The sequence below is a fragment of the Acinonyx jubatus genome, chromosome B1 (assembly GCF_027475565.1).
Source record: "Acinonyx jubatus isolate Ajub_Pintada_27869175 chromosome B1, VMU_Ajub_asm_v1.0, whole genome shotgun sequence".
In the NCBI taxonomy this organism is placed as follows: Eukaryota; Metazoa; Chordata; class Mammalia; order Carnivora; family Felidae; genus Acinonyx; species Acinonyx jubatus.
The window spans coordinates 116,633,881-116,652,736 of record NC_069382.1 but is presented as its reverse complement, the minus strand read 5'-3'; the positions used below and the strand labels follow the sequence as shown (position 1 = coordinate 116,652,736).

Below are 18,856 nucleotides of genomic sequence, written 5' to 3'. Positions count from 1 at the left end.
AGAAAATATTTCCTATGAACAATAATCTATTTGTCTTCAGTCTTGGCTTTATTTTCAGGCCAGTTTAGTGTTTTCTGACCATATTACTGCTTTTTAACATTCTTGCATGTTTCATTGATGACTTTCGTCATTATCCTTTCACAGCCATTCATCATGATATTGAAACTCAGATCTCAAGAGTTTAACATTCTGAGGGAGATGTCGACAACATGGAGGAAAAGGGAGTCCCACCTCTCTTTTCCCCCGAGACACTGATTTAAAACACTAAATGAACCAAAATACCTTCTTAACCTAACTAAGCCAGTTAGGAAGTTGCAGTACCCTTGGTAAGGAGAAAGCTGAGAACAGCTGCATTGAAATGGGCAAGAGCCATTTCACCTCACCTGTGGCTCCACCCATCCCACCCCACCCCTTTCCCAAGCTAGCACAGTTCAGCCTCTGGCTCCTGGTTTCTCCAGGGGAGTAGGGGGAAAGAAAAGAGTGGAAAATTCATCCAAAATTCTTTCCATATGGCAGCCCAAGGGACTGGTTTCTGTCTTGCCTGACTTGGGAGGCTGATGGAACTGGCATAGTTGGCACTAGACGGCCTGCAGTGCCCCAGAAGGAGACTGGAATGGTTCAGCACACTTGGGAGAGAGGAGGAAGAGTGGAGTATGTGCTTGGGGTTCCAACTTTTTGGAAGGCTGTCCAAGATTCATATTTGTCTTATCTACCTGGGGTGCTAATGGGAGGCTGAGATGCTTTGGATGCCTGGGGGCTAATGAGAACAAAGGAGAGCAGGTGGCTTCTTACTGCATTAAAGAACATGTTGTACTGCAGACAGACACCAGAGGGAGCAAGAGATCCAGCTCTCAGAAAAGAAATTGGCAAATTCTACACATAGCCCAGAGAAGTCATATCCCCCTAAGTTTTCAGAGACCCCTGGCATCTATGACCAGGCTGACTGGTGTAAGCATTCCCCTGTGTGAAGCTATCTGTATACTAGAAGAGGTGGCTGCTTTTTCAAATGCATTAAACTCAGCAAAAAATCAGAAAGCACATGTACACACAAAGAGAAGCATGACCCGAAGGAACAAAATAAGTCTCCAGAAACTAACGCCAAAGAAAAAGTGATCTATGAATTACCAAAGAATTCAAAACAATAGTTTTAAAGATGCTCAATGATCTACAAGACAATGCAGATAGGCAACTACATGAAATTAGAAAAACAATGCATGAACAAAATGACAATATTAACAAAGAAATAGAAACTATAAAAAAAGAACCATAAAGAAATTCTGGACCTGAAGAATACAATGACTGAATTAAAAAATTTACTAGAGGGGTTCAGTAGCAAGACTTGATCCAGGAGCAGAAAGAATCAAAGAAAAAGGAATAAAGAAACATGAAGGAAGCCTAAGGTTCTCATGGGACATCAGCAAGTGGACCAACATATGCATTATGGGACTTCCAGAACAGAGAGAGGGTCAAAAAATTTATTTGAAGAAATAATGGCCCCAAACTTCCCAAATCTAAGGAAATGGACATCCAAATTCTAGAGTTGAGCAATATTCTACTAGACTGGATACCTGATGACTGATTACGTTTAATGGACTTAGTTTTATTATCCAGGTGAACCTACTACCTTGAGTTACTGTTATTCAGTGGAGGAGCAGACATTGTCAAGAAACAAATCTGCAGCTCTGCTATAGTGTCTTATTGGGGGAAGAGTGAAAAGGAGAAACAACTCTGAAGGGACTGGCTTGGGGGAGACAGTTATTGGAAGGGACACCTTCCCTTAGCCCTAGTGAATGCCTATGATAGTATATTAAGGGAAAATATCCATCCATAGATTGTAAAATGATGGCTATGGTGTAATTCACAATCTCTTCCTTTGAATGAATTTTATCAAAGAGCCAAGAATGCACTGAAATCACTAACTGTTCTAAACCTTATGCAACTTGCTGTTTTATGTGATTTTTCAAAGTCTTATGATTTAAAAGTAGTAACAGATGCTCTCTAAAACCATAGTTCTTAACCTCCTATAGGGTGACAGATCCCTTTAAGAATATGATAGAAGTATGGACCCAAGTATCCTAGAAAAATGAGTTTACATACAAATTAACATAAAATTTCAGAGGTCTTACAGACTGCATGAAGCCCATCCACAGATGCCTTATGTATGTGTGGGGACTCTGGGTTTCTAAGATTTTCTACTTTGATAGAAACCAGGTGTTGTTTCCTCATGTCTGAAATACAAGGGTAGGATAAATGGTATGAAGTTCTTACCGCTGGGAGTAAAATGCAGCACAGTACAAAGTGTAATAGCAAATCAACCAATTTAGAGTTCTTGTATAGGGAGTGGGTGGGTACAGAAAAACAAAGAGAATTTTTGTATTTATTATAGCAAAACAAAGATCAGACTAGAAAATGAAGAGGTCACAGCACTTTGCTGTCCCTTAGCAACTTAAATCCAGGAAGCATGTATATATTCTTGTAGCAAAATTCTGAAAGTCACCAAACGAGTACAGCCAAATATACCCTGAATACCCCACCAAGAAACCATCAATATTACATAAAGTTGTGATTCAGAACCACTAATTAAACATTTATTCAATGTTCAAGGCACTTAAAAAGTAGTTCATAATGTTAATTAAATGACACTTTATGTATTAGGCCTTAGAATTACCTAAGTCATGGGTAAAACATTACATTAATAAAGATGAATACATTTTGCATATGCATGGAAAGACTGGAAATTTCCTTCAATAATTTTATTCTTTATAAAATATATAAATAAATAAAACAATTCAATTTCTAAAGTATTACCACATTCAAGGAGGTTTTGCTATCAGTCATTCCAAATTATTGGAATGCATTAACCTCCTGTTCCTTCATCTTCCAATTCTAGTGGCAAAGTGAAAACTGAACTGAAATTACGTTGGACTGTGGTAACATTGCCAGGGATAGGCACATAACGTAAAAGTACAGTCATTTCTCAGCAGGAAACGCTGGGCCCCCAGGAAAGTGACAGTAGAGGAGCCTACTGGGTCTTGCACTCAGGCATATCTTTTCTTGAGGAGGTGTGCCAAAGACTTGGCTGAGGACCCACTCTCTCTGCTCCAGCAGTTTGTTCTTCTGAGAAAAAACAAAAAGAAAAAAAAAACCCAAAAGTAACCATATTTTATTAAAAAAACTACACAAAATTCTAATAGAATTGGAAATGTAAACGATGCTAAGACAGCAGAGATAAGAAGAATGAAAAATGACAATATGGTCATTAACCTCATGTTTGGTCATTACAAAGGTATATTTCACTTCATCAGAGTTGGAGAAGTTTATTCCCCATTTTCTCACAAAATCAATTGTTAGAAAAACCATTTTGAACATAAAACCAAGAAGCAATAAAGTCTCATTTGAAATTCATCAGTTTGAGATTCAAAGTGAAATCAAACACAGAGTGAGTCTGATATTCTTTTGCCTGAATTTTAGGGAAAAAAAAATGCTATACTAAACAAATACTATTAATTTTGGAGACTATTTAGCCATCCTTGGAAAACTTTCTTTGAGCCTTTAAAGAGCACTTCAGTTGTGTTTATTTGTTTATAAATAATATTGATTTTCAAATGATTATATTCATATAGGTAAATGTCTCATACCTGGTCTTTGCAATTATCTCAAGTTGTTGAGAAATTTTAAATTATCTTTTATAATTCAAAATAAAAGCATTAAAATTTTCTTAGAATGGTATTTTACTAATTCAGGCTGGGACTATGTCCTTTAAGGCTGAATTGGCCAGTTTTTTGATTCATATATTATTCCAATCTACTCTTTTTTTTTTTTTTTTAAGCTTATTTATTTGAGAGAGGGAGGGAGCATATATAAGCAGGGGAGCGGCAGAGAGAGAGGGAGAGAGAATGCCACATTGTCAGTGCAGAGCCCCAGTGGGGCTTGATCTCATGAACCATGAGATAAGGACCTGAGCCAAAATCAAGAGTCAGACGCTTAACTGAGTCAGCCACTGAGCCACCCAGGTGTCCCTCCAGCCTACTCTTTTATTTATTTTACTTAAAAATAGTACCAGAGTGATCCATATATTGATAAAAAGACTTAAGCATTTCTACTTGTGGTTTCATATCATGCATGTGTCTCTGGCATTATCAGATAAAATCAAGAGGTGATTAACAGTTTCCTGATTTTTCAGAAGACTCTTCTAAAATAGCATGTATGCATATACAGCAAAAGTTCCACATAAGTGTTAGCTAATGGCAAGTGCTTAAATGTTTGTTAAATACTATTCCATAAAATGAATAGTTTAAACATTTTTTCAAATTGATGTCTTCCTATATCCCAAAGAGCACTTTAAGACTGAGGACTTATCTAATATTGATTTTAAAGTTGATGAGAATGGACAGATTTTTTTTAAAGTCACACAGTAGAGTTCCTCACAAATCCACAACCTTCACTTGGGGCCAAAAATGATTTGGCAACTGCTTTCCTTAGGTGTACAATTTTATTGCTGTAGATTTCTACAACTGTGTAATGGGATTTCTGACAGGCAGATATGCAGTCACAAAGGCTCTGGCCACACACACAATCAATGCTGTGTGGTGAGAAGGACTACAAGAAACACAGTATTACAGACTTTCTTCTGCAATGCTCTACACCTCTGTGTCTGGCACCCCTCCTACCATCTAGCCAGGCACCTATGACTGCTTTGACTCCCCTATCCCTCCTGTCCATCCACTTCTCTCTAGCTCTACTGAATCTGCTCAGGTCCACGCTAGTATGACCTCTTGCTTAGACAACCGTCATAAACTCTTGCTCCTATTATTTGTTGGTTACCATATAACTAAGGTGATGTGTTCCAAATTTATAACTCATTATGATCCCCTGCCATTATGTTGTTTAAAATCTTTCAAAGACTTCTTCCATACAATCTACAAATTCCCACACACCTGGCTCTTCTTCTCCTCTTTGCCTTCAGGGCCTCCAACCACAGCAGCTTGTGTTAACTGTGCTGTGGCCATACGATCTTTCTTCTAATGCTTCCCCTGGTTATGGTCCCTCCCACCTTGGGCTGTCACTGTTCTATCTGCCAGAAATACTCTTCCCTCCCCTCTTGGTTAAGCAAACTCACATTAACCTTAGATCTCAGTTTCCTTCTTCAAGGAAGACTTCCTTAATATTCCTGCAACAAAAACCTATAATATGCCTCGTAGCCTTTTATACTCTAGAATTTTACCTGTCTGTTTATTTTTGACTACTTGATTACTGTATCTCCTATTGGACTATACGCTCCAGTAGAGTAAGGGACCATGTCTGGTTTTGCTTATCAATGTATCTGACACATAGTCGGAGATCAAAATTTTTTGTTGATTGAATTAATAAGTAAGTGAAATAAGTCTATGATCTGGCTTGTGTAAAATGAATATAATGCTATTGGAAATGCTGGCCAACTGAATCGATAAGAAGGGCTTCTTCGGTAAAAGTTTTGTTTATAGTGTGGTGTCTTCGTGTTTTTAACAGAGTTGCTTATTTCTCTTAGGGAAAAGCTGAAGGTTTAAGAGGCAGAATAAAGACTTAGCTTGGGGTAAAAAACAATACACGTTAGTGCCATGCTTTGGAGAAACTTTCTCACCCCAGAAATGCCAAATCAAGTTGAGCACCATAGTTTGCTCAACTATATCTTGTCTAAACTTGCCCTTTGGGGTCACAAATTAATGATAAATTCTGACAGATATCCCCTGATTTCTAAGGAACCAGGATATTTACTTACCTGGGCAAAGGCCTAAACCCGAGTTATCAAAATAGCGAACTGGTTGAGGTGTTGGTAAAGACTTTGATCGGCTATCGAAAAATGAAGATTTTGGTGATTCCGTTGGCACAGGATCTTGTAAATTCCGTTCCTTGCATTGAGAAGGTGTATGTGGCCTCCTTTTGGAAGCTGTTCTAGTCATTTTAGGAGACTGTGGAGAATTCTCACAATTAACTTCTTTGTGTGCCTCTCTTTTAAGGATTCTTTCCTTCCACATTTTGACCTCACCGGAAAGATGATGATTATTGCTTGAATGTAGTAGGGGAAAAAAAAAAAAAAAAAAAGAAACTGTAAGTCTGCTCAATTCCTGAAATTTATTCACACTTACATTAAAAATTTTTTAAACTCTGGTAAAATATATACAACATATAATTTACCACTTTGTCTTGTTTTTATGTTTTTAATCTTAAATTTTAGTTCTAGTACAGTTAACATAGTGTTATATTAGTTTCAGGTGTACAAAATAGTGATTCGACACTTGCATACAATACCCAGTGCTCTTCACAACAAGTGTACTCTTAAGTCCCCATCACCTATTTCACCCATCCCATTACCCCCTTCCCTCTGGTAACCATCAGTTTGTTCTCTATGGTTAAGAGCTTCTTGGTTTGTCTCTGTCTCTCTCTCTTTTTTTTACATTTATTTTTGAGAGATAGAGTGAGACAGAGCACGAGTGGCACAGGGGCAGAGAAAGAGGAGGGGACACAGAATCTGAAGCAGGCTCCAGGCTCTGAGCTGTCAGCACAGAGTTCGATGTGGGGCTCGAACTCACGGACCATGAGATCATGACCTGAGCTGAAGTCAGACATCTAATCGACTGAGCCACCCAGGCACCCCAACTCTCTTTCTCTCCCCCCCGCCTTTGCCTGTTTGTTATAATTTACCATTTTATCATACTTATATTCCCACCTAATGCTTCCTGCTTGGATTATTTTCACAGTTCAGAAAATGAAATGAGGTCGCATTAACTGAACAATTGTAATCATGGAGTCCTGAAAAGAAAGCTTAGAGTATGACAGATTTTCAAATGAATCAGTGAGATCATCCAGAGTGGTTTACCTATTGATACGTTGCAGCAATAACTTGACAAATTAATCTTCTGGATAGACTAATCTTTAATGTACCTTTGTTAGTTTAAAAGAAATACTACACCATGCTCCTGAACTAGTTATAGTCTTGCTTGCTGCAGGAAATGTCACCAGCATTTATCCAGTTCCTGCAGAGAGAAGCCTGGGGACCAATCCCAGAGGCCTTGCTCTCCTTTATTTGGTCATCCAGGTCTGTGGACCCAACCTCACACTTAATCTTCCAAATTTATCTCCTTATATTTATCCCAATTGGCTCCATTCTAGTCCATGCCAAAATTATCTTTTGCATGGACTATAGCAAATAGATTCCTAAACTGGGTTTCCCTATTTGCTCTAGAGCCAGAGATGCTATCTGATCTCATCAGGCCCTGGCTTAAAATCCTCCACTGGAGGTCACTTTCTCATTATATTGCAGATTATCACCCACGCCTCCTCAGACTGACCCAAAAAGGCCTGTGTAAGTAACCTAGACCAGTGACCTCTGGCATCTCTTCTTATACCTTAATGTTTCATTCTCTACACCCCAGTCACACTGGGTGTCTTTCAGTTCCACCAACAGGTTATTCTTTCTGATTGAAGCCTGTGCACATGCTGGCCCCTGCCTAGAAGGCTTATATGTCTCTCCTTTCATCTGGCCTAACCTCTACCCTTTTCTATAACTGCTCTTCTATCAGTTTCTTCGCCATCACCCCTCCCCACAACTAGATAATATGTTTTTTTCTTTTGCTGTTTAATAGCACTCATTGCAAAAATTAGTTGTTTAGTTATTTGTTTAATGCCTATTTTTCTTCTATTGTATCATTAGTAAAGTGCTTGGCACAAGATTCTAATCCTTGATAGAAGACAAATAATTAAATCTGTTAGAACTGTTTATGAAGTAAAAGGAAATACGCTACAATAATGGACTTAAGTTCTCCTTTGACTTGGGTGTACAGACTTGTGGTATATTTGAGCTGCCCCTCAAAGATCTGTTTACTTCCTGCTTCTGGGCTTTGTTAAAAATAGGTCAATTGATAGATAGCAAACATCTGGAATGGTGTCCCATAGTCTTATTCCTCTTAAAAGACATATATTACAACAATGCTGATTCGAAGGGGCACACGCACCCCAATGTTTATAGCAGCACTATCAGCAATAGCCAAATTATGGAAAGAGCCCAAATGTCCATCGACTAGTGAATGGCTAAAGAAGATGTGGTATGTGTGTGTATATATACATATAGTAGAATACTGCTCAGCAATCAAAAAGAATCAAATCTTGCCATTTACAACAACATGGATATAACTAGAATGTATTCTGGGGCACCTGGGTGGCTCAGTCGGTTAAGCGTCCGACTTCAGCTCAGGTCATGATCTCACGGTCCGTGAGTTCGAGCCCTGCGTCGGGCTCTGTGCTGACAGCTCAGAGCCTGGAGCCCGTTTCAGATTCTGTGTCTCCCTCTCTCTCTGCCCCTCCCCTGTTCATGTCTCAAAAATAAATAAACGTTAAAAAAAAAATAACTAGAATCTATTCTGCTAAGCGAAATAAGTCAGTCAGAGGAGGATAAATATCATAATTCCATGCATGTGGAATTTAAGAAACGCAACAGATGAACATAGGGGAAGGGAAGGAAAAATAAGATAAAAACAGAGAGGGAGGCAAACCATAAGAGACTCTTAAATACAGAGAACAAACTGAGGGTTGCTGGAGGGGTGTTGGGTTGGGGCATGGGCTAAATGGGTGATGGGCAGTAGGGAGGACACTTGTAGGGATGAGCACTGGGTAATGTATGTTAAGTGATGAATCACTAAATTCTACTCCTGAAATCATTATTACACTATATGTTAACTAGCTTGGATTTAAATTAAATTACAAAAATATATATTTATTACATATACTCTAAAAAATGACTTTCCCCAGATGTGTGAAGGCTTGCCAATTGCAAAAAATATATATGCATATGTATATGCCATCCTCCCCACATGTAATAGCCAGAAGCATAATTTCAGTATCGTGTAAGCAGATCTTACCTTAATAGTTCATTTTTTTGCTTTATTAGCTGTTCATTTTGCTGCTTTAACTTAGAGATTTCTTTTTCTAGCCGTATATATTCACTTTTAAAAATAAGAGCTTTTGTGCTTTGTACGATGCCACTGCCACCTCCACAGGTTAAGGGTTTATTAGAAGGCTGAGAGTCTGTACATTCTGATACAACTGTGAGGAGGGCAAATACACACATTAAGTGATAATTTTAATTATCTCCAAAGTTCAAAATAAAGGGAATGTTACTGAGCGCAATAAGTCACTGTAAAAACCAGACCATCTCAATCATCTCCCTAGAAGCCATCCTTGCCTTCCTCCTTCTACCTCACTTCCTGTGCCTATATGATCAACACTTCTAATTATCTCTAGAGTCCTCCTGCTTCTCTCCAACCCACCAAGTCCACTCCCACCACAGTGCTCCCTGAAATCTTGCACAATGACGGCAGCAGTAGTAATCTCCCCAGTGAGTGTGGTCCTTCACTCTCTCTCCTCTCCATCAGTGGAAACACCCAGAGGGCTTCTTACAATACAGAATGTGTGTGTGTGGGGTCCACTGCCAGTTACTCAGTGCACTGTAAGTTCTCAACACATACTTGTTAACTGAATAAACCTCAGAAAGATACTAAAGCATATATTATTAAGTATTCTGCACTATGTGTGTAAAAGTAATGTAAGGAGTTGTTTTTTAAATTTCAGGTAAAACTGCATTGAAATGTGAGGTGCTTCTACGTAGAATAATCCACTGTGTAACCAACAATTTACAAAAGGGTGGTAAGGTGTGTGTGGGGAAGACACTTAATGTCCATTTTCTTTTGAATTACTTTGGATCAGATACAATATGTACTGAAAGTCACAAATCAAGAGTTAATTATCCTGACCCTTCTGTAACAACAAAGCTTGCTCATTTCTATTTTTATCCCTTAAAGTTTTCCAGGTAGGGGTGCAATTATCCCACAATAGCCACTAGAGAAGTTCAGTCTACATATGTACTAGACAACATCTTAACACTTTCTCATTTTTTTAAAAATGAGTGGATAATAATACACACAAATATTACCTTATGTTTGCTTGACATTTAGAACTTTCAGTGCGCTTTCACACACAACTTTCAGTTTGATCCTTACAATAAGTATATATATAAGCTAGAAGGTCAAGTATTATTGTCCCCATGATTTCATAGGGCCATGAAGTGAGAGTGACCTGTCCTTAGTTCAGTGTTTACTACACAAAGCTGTCCCAAGTACTGTTCAGCATCCTCTCTTTTCAAATGAAACATGAGATAAAAATATGGAAAAAGATATAGGTTGAGGAAATCATATAGAAATTTGATCATTAGATTTGAAAACTGTGTCTAAAATCAATTTCAAAAAGATTGCACGATTTCAAAGAGTTTGCAAATAAGCATCAACTCTGTATTTTCAGTACTAAGAACAAATAGGATTTTATTTCCTTATTTCTACTGTGTACTGATTGTATTTTTACTGTGCCTATGGTTAAAATCTATTAAGATGTGAATGTCTTCACTACTATGTAAAGATGTGATGATCTGATAATGCAAAGGTAAAATTTGTATTTTTTAAGAATCTCCAATGGACAGTTAAAATTATAGGAAACCAAACTAAATTGGGTACAGGATAAATATAATCCCAGTAAGTTCGTTTCAAAAACAGTTCTTTCTAAATTAGTGATTAACATGTTTATCCTTGACTGTCACATATATAATAGTATTCAAAATGTCTAAGTGTATTGAGAAGTAAAATGGAAAGTTATGGAAATATCAGCATTTTCTACTTACGTGAGGTATCTTGCGCTTGTTGATTTCTTCTAAGATTTTCTCTCAATACCCTTATAACTTCTTTTTGATATTCTACAGTGGCTTTTGTAGAAGTAATTCTAAAAAGAACAATGGAAATATGTAAAAGCCTAGCAACTAATTTTTAATGGAAGAATAAACAGAACTGTTTTCAAGAATTTTCTAATAAGATATATCACATACCCTCCTGGTACCAAGTGTTTTATAGGTACAACACCATCAAATCAGAAGCATTCTGTTTGGTTGCAGGAGTAATTTTTTTAAACAATTCTTTTTAAATATCTGGAAGCCCAATAGCTATTAATTGGATACAACGATTACCAGAGCATGAAAGTGAAAAAAACTTCTACCTATGTCTACATTGTCAGGGAAGTAAACCCTGGCTGCAGTCCAGTCCAGTGTGATAGTCAAAGGTCAAACAAATTCTGCTCACTGTCTTCCAGTAGAAAGTGATATTTTATGAACTCCTGGCTTAAGCATTAATCAGCAGTGATAAATCATGAGACTTTCTCCCTTTAGAGACTCTGAAAGTTATCTGCTGATCCTATTCTCTAAGTAAAATTGCTTTTTTTATAGTGAAGAACTTGATAGGTATAAGTTTCACTAAAACCAATAGTCTTATCAATGGAAGGCTAGTCCAGATGCAAAAGCTTCAGAATGCTACTTTTTGGGCAAATTAGGTATCCTTGTTAAATATTTATAGGAAGAACAAAAAGCATTAGGAGCCAGAAGGAATCTTAAGAAATCGTCTAATACAAACTTATTGCTTTATTTATTGAATATGAACATAAAGCCCAGAGAGATTAAACAGCCTATGCAAGGTGATATAATAATGTGGCAATATTATATTTCTAACTCACTGTCTCTGACTCTGTTTCATGTTCTTTCATTACGCCATATCATAAAGAATTTTAGGCGTGCCATTATGTACAGTAGTATACATAAACAAATAAAAAGAGATTATGCATTTGGGTACTAGGTACCATAATTTAAAAGGAAATACAACCTTTACACAAAAACACAACAGGAGGAACAAATTAAATTAACAGAACCGACAGAAACCTTGGTCAAACTGCTAGACACAAACACATACATACAGGTTCTTAACATTCGTTTTCAAGCATAAAAAGGCCATTTTTAAGCTGTTTATATATGACTGAGCAAGAAGCATCAAAAGAAACATTGTATTAGTAATTGGCCAGAACTATGCACATTTTTAAAAAACTTTGGATATGTAATGAGAATTTAACAAGTTTAAAATCTGTGGATGTGGATATTTACTTTAAAAAGCAATAACAGTATTTCCATATATTTTAAAAAGTTAACCAATGCAAAGGAATTTATATAATTTAGAAGGCAAACTTGAGCTATTAAAGTCGTGTTCAATTAAGGCAAAGACGTACTCTTTTTCAAACTCTTTGGCAGTTTTCATCTTCTCTAGGTCTATTTTTACCAGCTTTGTTTTGAGATCTTCAATTTCTTCTTTGTAGGGCTTAGCTCCTAAAGCAACTTTGTCCTAAATTTTTTAGAGAAGAGAAAAAGAAAATAATTTCAGAGCAGTTTTAAAGAGTTAACTACCTTGATTTGGTAGGAACATTTTAAAACAGCAAACTTCAAATATATGAAAAGCAGGAAAAGGCCCAAAATTTAATCCTAAAATGAACAAGCAGATATTTGATGTGAAGTATATTTGAAACTACTGGAAGCTAATATGTAATTAAGAACATATGACTTTCATTTCTTAAAACAATTTTTTTTCCAATTAAAAATGAAATACTTAAGACAAAATGCAACAAATGTTGAGAATAATGGGGGTTGGGGGGGGGGGCAGAGACAGGGAGGGTAAAAAAAACAAAAAGATGCCAGAATGGCAATACAAACAGCAAACTATAACTGAACCAAGGCACAAAGCAGTATAAAGTGTTGTTGGGACATTGTGTACTCAAGGATGGTTCAATCCAGTGCTGTCAATGTATCTACTTCCCATCACAGGAAAAAAAAAAAACAAACAAAAAAAAAACCGTACATAAATACATACTTGCATATATTTAAATCTTTTTTTAATAAACAGATTTTTATATTTTAGAGAAACTTTAGGTTGATAGAAAAACTGAGCAGAGAGTACACAGAGTTCCCATATACCCTTGTCGCACTCCATCTCCCTCCCCACCCTGCCCATTTCCCCCATTATTAACATCACATATTAGTGTGGTATATTGGTTACAAATGATGAGCCAATATTGATATATTTTAGGTTGCATTAGGGTTTTTTATTTGTACTGTACATTCTATGGATTTTGACAGATGTAAAATGGCACATATCCATCATTACTGTATCATACAGAATAGCTTCACTGCCCTAAAAATCCCCTGTGTTTCACCTATTCATCTTTCCCTCCCTAACCCCTTCCGGACCATTGGCAACCATTGATTTTTTTACTGTCTCCCTGGTTTTGCCTTTTCCAGAATGTCATATAGTTGGAATCATAGGGAATGTAGTCTTTTCAGATTGGCTTCTTCTGAATTTTTTTTTTTTAATGCGTTTTATTTATTTTTGAGAGAGAGAGAGAGAGAGAGAGAGAGAGAGAGAGGGAGGGAGGGAGGGAGGGAGGGAGGGACTGAGCACAAGCCGGGGAGGAGCAGAGAGAGAGGGAGGCACAGAATCCAAAGCAGTCTCCAGGCTCTGAGCTGTCAGCACAGAGCCTGGCGCAGGTCTTGAACTCATGAGCCATGAAATCATGACCTGAGCCAAAGATAGACGCTTAACCAACTGAGCCACACAAGCACCACCTCAGATTGGCTTCTTTTAAAAAAAAAAAAAAAAAATTTTAACGTTTATTTATTTTTGAGATAGAGACAGAGCATGAACGGGGGAGGGGCAGAGAGAGAGGGAGACACAGAATTGGAAGCAGGCTCCAGGCTCCGAGCCATCAGCCCAGAGCCCGACGCGGGGCTCGAACTCACGGACCACGAGATCGTGACCTGAGCTGAAGTCGGACGCTTAACCGACTGCGCCACCCAGGTGCCCCTCAGATTGGCTTCTTTTAATTAGCGGTGTGTATTTAAGGTTCGTCCGCATCTTTTTGTGGCTTGTTAGCTCATTTCTTATTATTGCTGAATAAATCACTTTTTATCATTGTACCACAGCCATACAATGGAGAATTAGATATTGAATAAAAAATAAAACCCATCTAAATAGGGACCTAGAGAGCTCTCTTTATTTCTCTAGGCTTTCTCACCCCAAACCCCATAGAAACATTCACATGCACACCATGGCTAGCAAAGACTAAAAAGATGCAAAATGACAGATGCTCAGCTTAAGGAGGCTGATGACAGGGTAAGATAAGCCCATTCTTGGAGAAGCCCACTGTTTGCTCAGTCACAGCACCCGTTCAATACCCCACCTTCTGATTAAGATGCTCATATCAGGGACTCCCTGAGAATGTGGCTGACTGAAGTGTTGTCAGTTTTGTAAGAAGTTGCCAAACTCTCTTTCAAATTGGCTGTCCCATTTGCAGTCCTTCAAGCAATGAATGAAAGTTCCTATTCCTCATCAGCATTTAGTGTGATGTTTTGGATTTTGGTGAGCATGGCATTTTGAGATACCATAGGTGTTATAGTGTAGTGTATTTTGTTTTAATTTGCAATACTCTAATGACATGAAGCTGAGAATCTTTTCATTTGCTTATTTGTCCCATGAGTATCTTCTTAGGTGGGGTGTCTGTTTAGATCTGTTGCCCATTTTTTAATCAGGTTGTTTTTATCATGGACTTTTAAGAGTTCTTTGTTTATTTTGGACAACAGTTCTTTATCAGATATGTGTTTTGCAAAAATTTTTCTTCCGGTCTGTGACTTGTCTTTTAATTTTAACTGTCCTTCACAGAGCAGATATTTTTCATTTAAATATTTTCATTTCAACTTACCAGTTTTTTCTTTCCTGGATCGTGCTTTTGGTGTTGTATCTAAGATAAAGTCACTCCCAAGCTCACGGCCACCTAGATCTTCTATCTTCTCTTCTGGGGGTTTTCTAGTTTTGTGTTTTACATTTAGATTTTTGATCAACTGAGTTACTTTTTGTGGCAGATAGAGGGTCTCTGTCAAGATTCATTTTTTGGCCTATGGAAGTCCAGATGCTCCAGCATCACTAGTTGCTAAATTGAGTCTACTCAACTGCCTTTGTTCTGTCTAGGATCAGCTGACTGCATTTGTGTGGGTCTACTTCTAAGCCTTCTATTCTCTTCCACTGATCTACTTGTCTATATACTGTTTTAAAAGTTCAAAGAACTTTAAAAAAAAAAAGGTATCCACTTATGACACTAAAAAGAAAATGCAGAGATTACAGTTTTTTTTGCCATGGTATAATGAAATAAATGTCACATATAACATTATTTAAAACATTCTTATGTAAGAGAAATCAAAATTGAAAATACCGAATTAGAAATGAAAGACAACAGAATTCCATATTTCAAACATACGGCATGCGACCAATGCTGCACTCAAGAAATACTGAGTCTTAAATAGTTTCACTAATAAACTGAGAAGACTGCAAACATAAATTTGTTAATATCACCTATTTATCAGCTGCATTTTAGATGGATTCAGTTAAGAAAGTTTCCTGGCTCTACCTGAGAAAGAATTCCTTTGAAATTCTGATTTGAATTACATGAAAGTTAGGAATTAACTTGGGAACAACTTAGGCTTGTACAGTATTGAAGTTCCAACCTAGGAAATGGTGTGTTTCTTATAAACCACACGCTCTGTATTTCTTTTTTAAGTTCTCTTGCTCTTTTCATATATGTTTTCCTCATTTTTTGTTAAGGTTAGTCATTCAAGCATTTTATTTTTGATTTTGTGACCATCATAAATAAGATCTTTTTTCTTCTGGGGTGCCTGGGTGGCTCAGGTCATGATTGTAAGTCTGAGCCCCACTCTGTGCTGACAGCTGAGAGCCTGCTCCAGATTCTGTGTCTGTGTCTCTCTCTCTGCCTCTTCCCCACTTGTGCTCTATCAAAAATAAATAAACATTAAAAAAAAAATCTTTTTTTTCCCATCATGCGGGATGTCCCTAAAGTTTTAATGTAACTTAAATTTTTTATAAATTCACTGCTACTCGATATAAACAATTTGTAATGATACAAGGGAGGAAATGTATCAAGACTGAAACAAAATTTTAATGATTCATTTGTTCAAATTACTTTCTTCTCTATTCAATTAATAAACCCCACATTATATTGGACAGCTATATCCAAGATGTTTTCAAATAGTGGGGAATAGGTTAAAAGTTTTTTCTTATGTTGAGTTAAATACACGTTGCATTTTATAGAATATAAGTTTATAACCTTCCAGTTGTCCGGGCCAAAAACTCTGGCATAATGTCTTAACTCCAAGAAATATGAAAGGAAGGCATGTGTGCCACGTCTGGGCCAGAGTCTTCTTTAAGAATAGAGATTTTAAGATGAATTTTGGCTTCTCCATCTGTCCCTTTCCCATGAGCCGGAGCATGAACTGCTTACAACCTGGCTTTAACCATGCAGATGAAAACAGCACCAGAGGGGTGGCGGAGAAACAGGATGGGAGACAAGTGAGCCTCTGAATGGTCATGCAGTATGGACCCTCCTGCCAACCTGGAACTCATACTTTTATATGAGATAGAGAAACAAGATTCTCTCTTGTTTGAGTTGTTGCAGTCTGCTTCCCTTTGTTGTAGCAGCTACAATAAACACACCCTCTTGGATTTGCTTTTCAAAGGGCAGCCTTTAAAATTAAGTCAGATCATTATATCCTTTTGCCAAAATCCCGACGACTTCTCAGCTCACTCAAAATAAAAACCAAAGTTCTTACGATAACCTGTGAGACCCTTTACGAGTTGACTTTCTGCTACTTCTTACCTTCTTTCCCACCTCTGTCCCCTTGCTCATTCTGCACAGGAGACACCGGCTTGTTTCTTAAACATGTCTAGGCTATCTGAGATTTCCTTTGCCTAGAAGGCCCTTCTGCTACCACAGAGCTCACTCATCCCTTCAAGTCCTCTTAATGGTGTGGCTCTGCTCAGCAACGCTTTGTAAGATAAGAGGTTTCCCTCCCACCCTCACTTTCACCCAGCACCCATACACCCCTTGTCTAGCTTAATTTTTTTCCCATTGCACTTTTCACCATTTGACACACATATATACATGGTTACTTTCTGTCTTCCTGAACAAGAATATAAGCAACTAGAAGGAAGGGAGGTACTTTTCTTTCCACTGCTGTATACATGACATCTAGAGCAATGACCAACATATAGAAGACTCAACAAATATTTCTTGATTGAATAAAAATGTGATTTGAAATATTAAATAATTATTCTAAAAAGTTCTAAGGATTTACAATTGATTTTCTTGGTTTTTAGTTTTACATTAAACTATATGAGATTGTTTTTTATTGCCTCTCTGTTTCATGTCTTATTGAATGAGCCAGGACTTTTAGAATAGTATTTATATGCCTTTTAAGAGTAATTTTTCTAGGAATACAAAAATAATCATTATTTTGCATGAAAATATATTCCTACATTTCATTTCTAAGTTTCTGCTTGCTTGCTTGCTTATTTATTTATTTATTTATTTATTTATTTATTTATTTATGAGAGAGGCAGAGAGAGAGGGGGACAGAGGATCCAAAGCAGGCTCCATACTGACAGCAGAAAGTCCAATGCGGGGCTTGAACTCAAGAACTGTGAGATCATGACTTGAGCTGAAGTCGGATGCTTAACTGATTGAGCCGGGGGCCCCTTCACCTGCTCTCTTAAAGCTTGAGTATTGAACTTCATACATACATAGGTAACAGGAAGTTCAAGTAAAAGATGAGAGTCCCAAGTAAACTGTCAAATTCAACAGTAGAAGAAAAAAAAACCCTTTTATTGTAAAATGAGTTTGTTAAGTTACCTGAAGTACTTGGATCATTTCTTTAGTCTTTTCAAGGCATTTATTTGATTCATTAACTTGTGCTTGAAGTTTTGCTCCTAGGTCATTAGTCATCTCAAGTTCTTTCTGCAGCTTTATAATCTTGCTTTCCTTGTGCATAGCACTTTCCTTAGCTTCACGCAGTGAAGTTTCCAACTCCTGAATTTTCTGTGAGAAAAAGCACACATAAATAAGGTATGCCATGAAGGCAGAATCACAGAATATAAGTTTAAGACAAAGACGATAATATACATAGGTATTAATTTTTCAGATTGCATTAAGAAAAGATAGAAGAGAAACCAAATGTCACTCAATTTACACATGTATTATTTCCCTTATTTAGAAGTTGATGATTTTTGGATTAAAAAAGGCCCAAATTTTATATTACAAGGTTTAGTGTTTATCTTATTTACTGGTTAGTACAGTGCTAAGCATATTAAAAAGGCACTCACATTTTAAATTAACAGCACTTAAAGAAAGTACACCTGTTAACTGACTCTTTAAGTAATGCATATAACATAGCTTTCCCTTTATTTTTATTATCTAATTTTAAAATTAAAAAATACAAGCATGTGGAAAAATTCAAAGGCATATAATGAAGGGGAAGTTCCCCCATCTCAGAACCTGAGCTGACCTGGTAACAATGACTACTAAACTCTTTCAAGTGTATCCTTCTAGAAATTTTCCATGCCTATTTAAGTGCTTGTGAGTACACAGTTACAAAAGAGTCAGTCATACACAGAGTAGGAACATACTGAATATATAGTTGTTTTTTAAAAAATATTTATTTTTGAGAGAGAGACAGCGAGTGCACAAGTGGGGGAGGGGCAGAGAGAGAGAGAGAGAGAAAGAGAGAACGAGTCTCAATCAGGCTCCTTGCTGTCAGCGAGAGAGCCCAATTCAGGGCTCGGTCCCATGAACCGAGAGATCATGCATGACCTGAGCCCAAATCAAAAGTCAGACATTTAATGACCGAGTCATCCCAGTGCCCCAATTCTGTTTCTTTTTAACTTGATAATATACTTTCCAGATATTTCCATTAACAACACATAGAGATCTCTCCACGTTTTTGTTTTCATGGATACGTACATCCTGTCTTATAGAGGTATTGTAAATTAGCTAACCCATCAACCACTAGTGAACATCTAGGTTATTTCCAGTTTTTTTCAAATACAAAAATACCTGAATTTAAATACCT

General features: G+C 37.1%; 1 protein-coding gene across 3 annotated transcripts in view; it reads right to left on the bottom strand.

Moving 5' to 3' along the window:
- Positions 1-2,349: 2,349 nt before the first annotated feature.
- The window catches only part of CENPE (centromere protein E), a 79,826-nt gene continuing 63,319 nt past the window's right edge, over positions 2,350-18,856 (bottom strand). For all 3 annotated transcript variants that reach the window (XM_027061724.2, XM_027061741.2, XM_027061750.2), the window contains 6 exons: positions 17,641-17,826; positions 12,124-12,236; positions 10,703-10,800; positions 8,895-9,078; positions 5,759-6,045; positions 2,350-3,117 (listed from right to left, as the gene is read on the bottom strand). In XM_027061724.2, the coding sequence (XP_026917525.2) occupies positions 3,023-3,117; positions 5,759-6,045; positions 8,895-9,078; positions 10,703-10,800; positions 12,124-12,236; positions 17,641-17,826 (963 nt within the window). In that variant the 3' untranslated portion in view covers positions 2,350-3,022. The remainder of the gene's footprint in view (positions 3,118-5,758; positions 6,046-8,894; positions 9,079-10,702; positions 10,801-12,123; positions 12,237-17,640; positions 17,827-18,856) is intronic.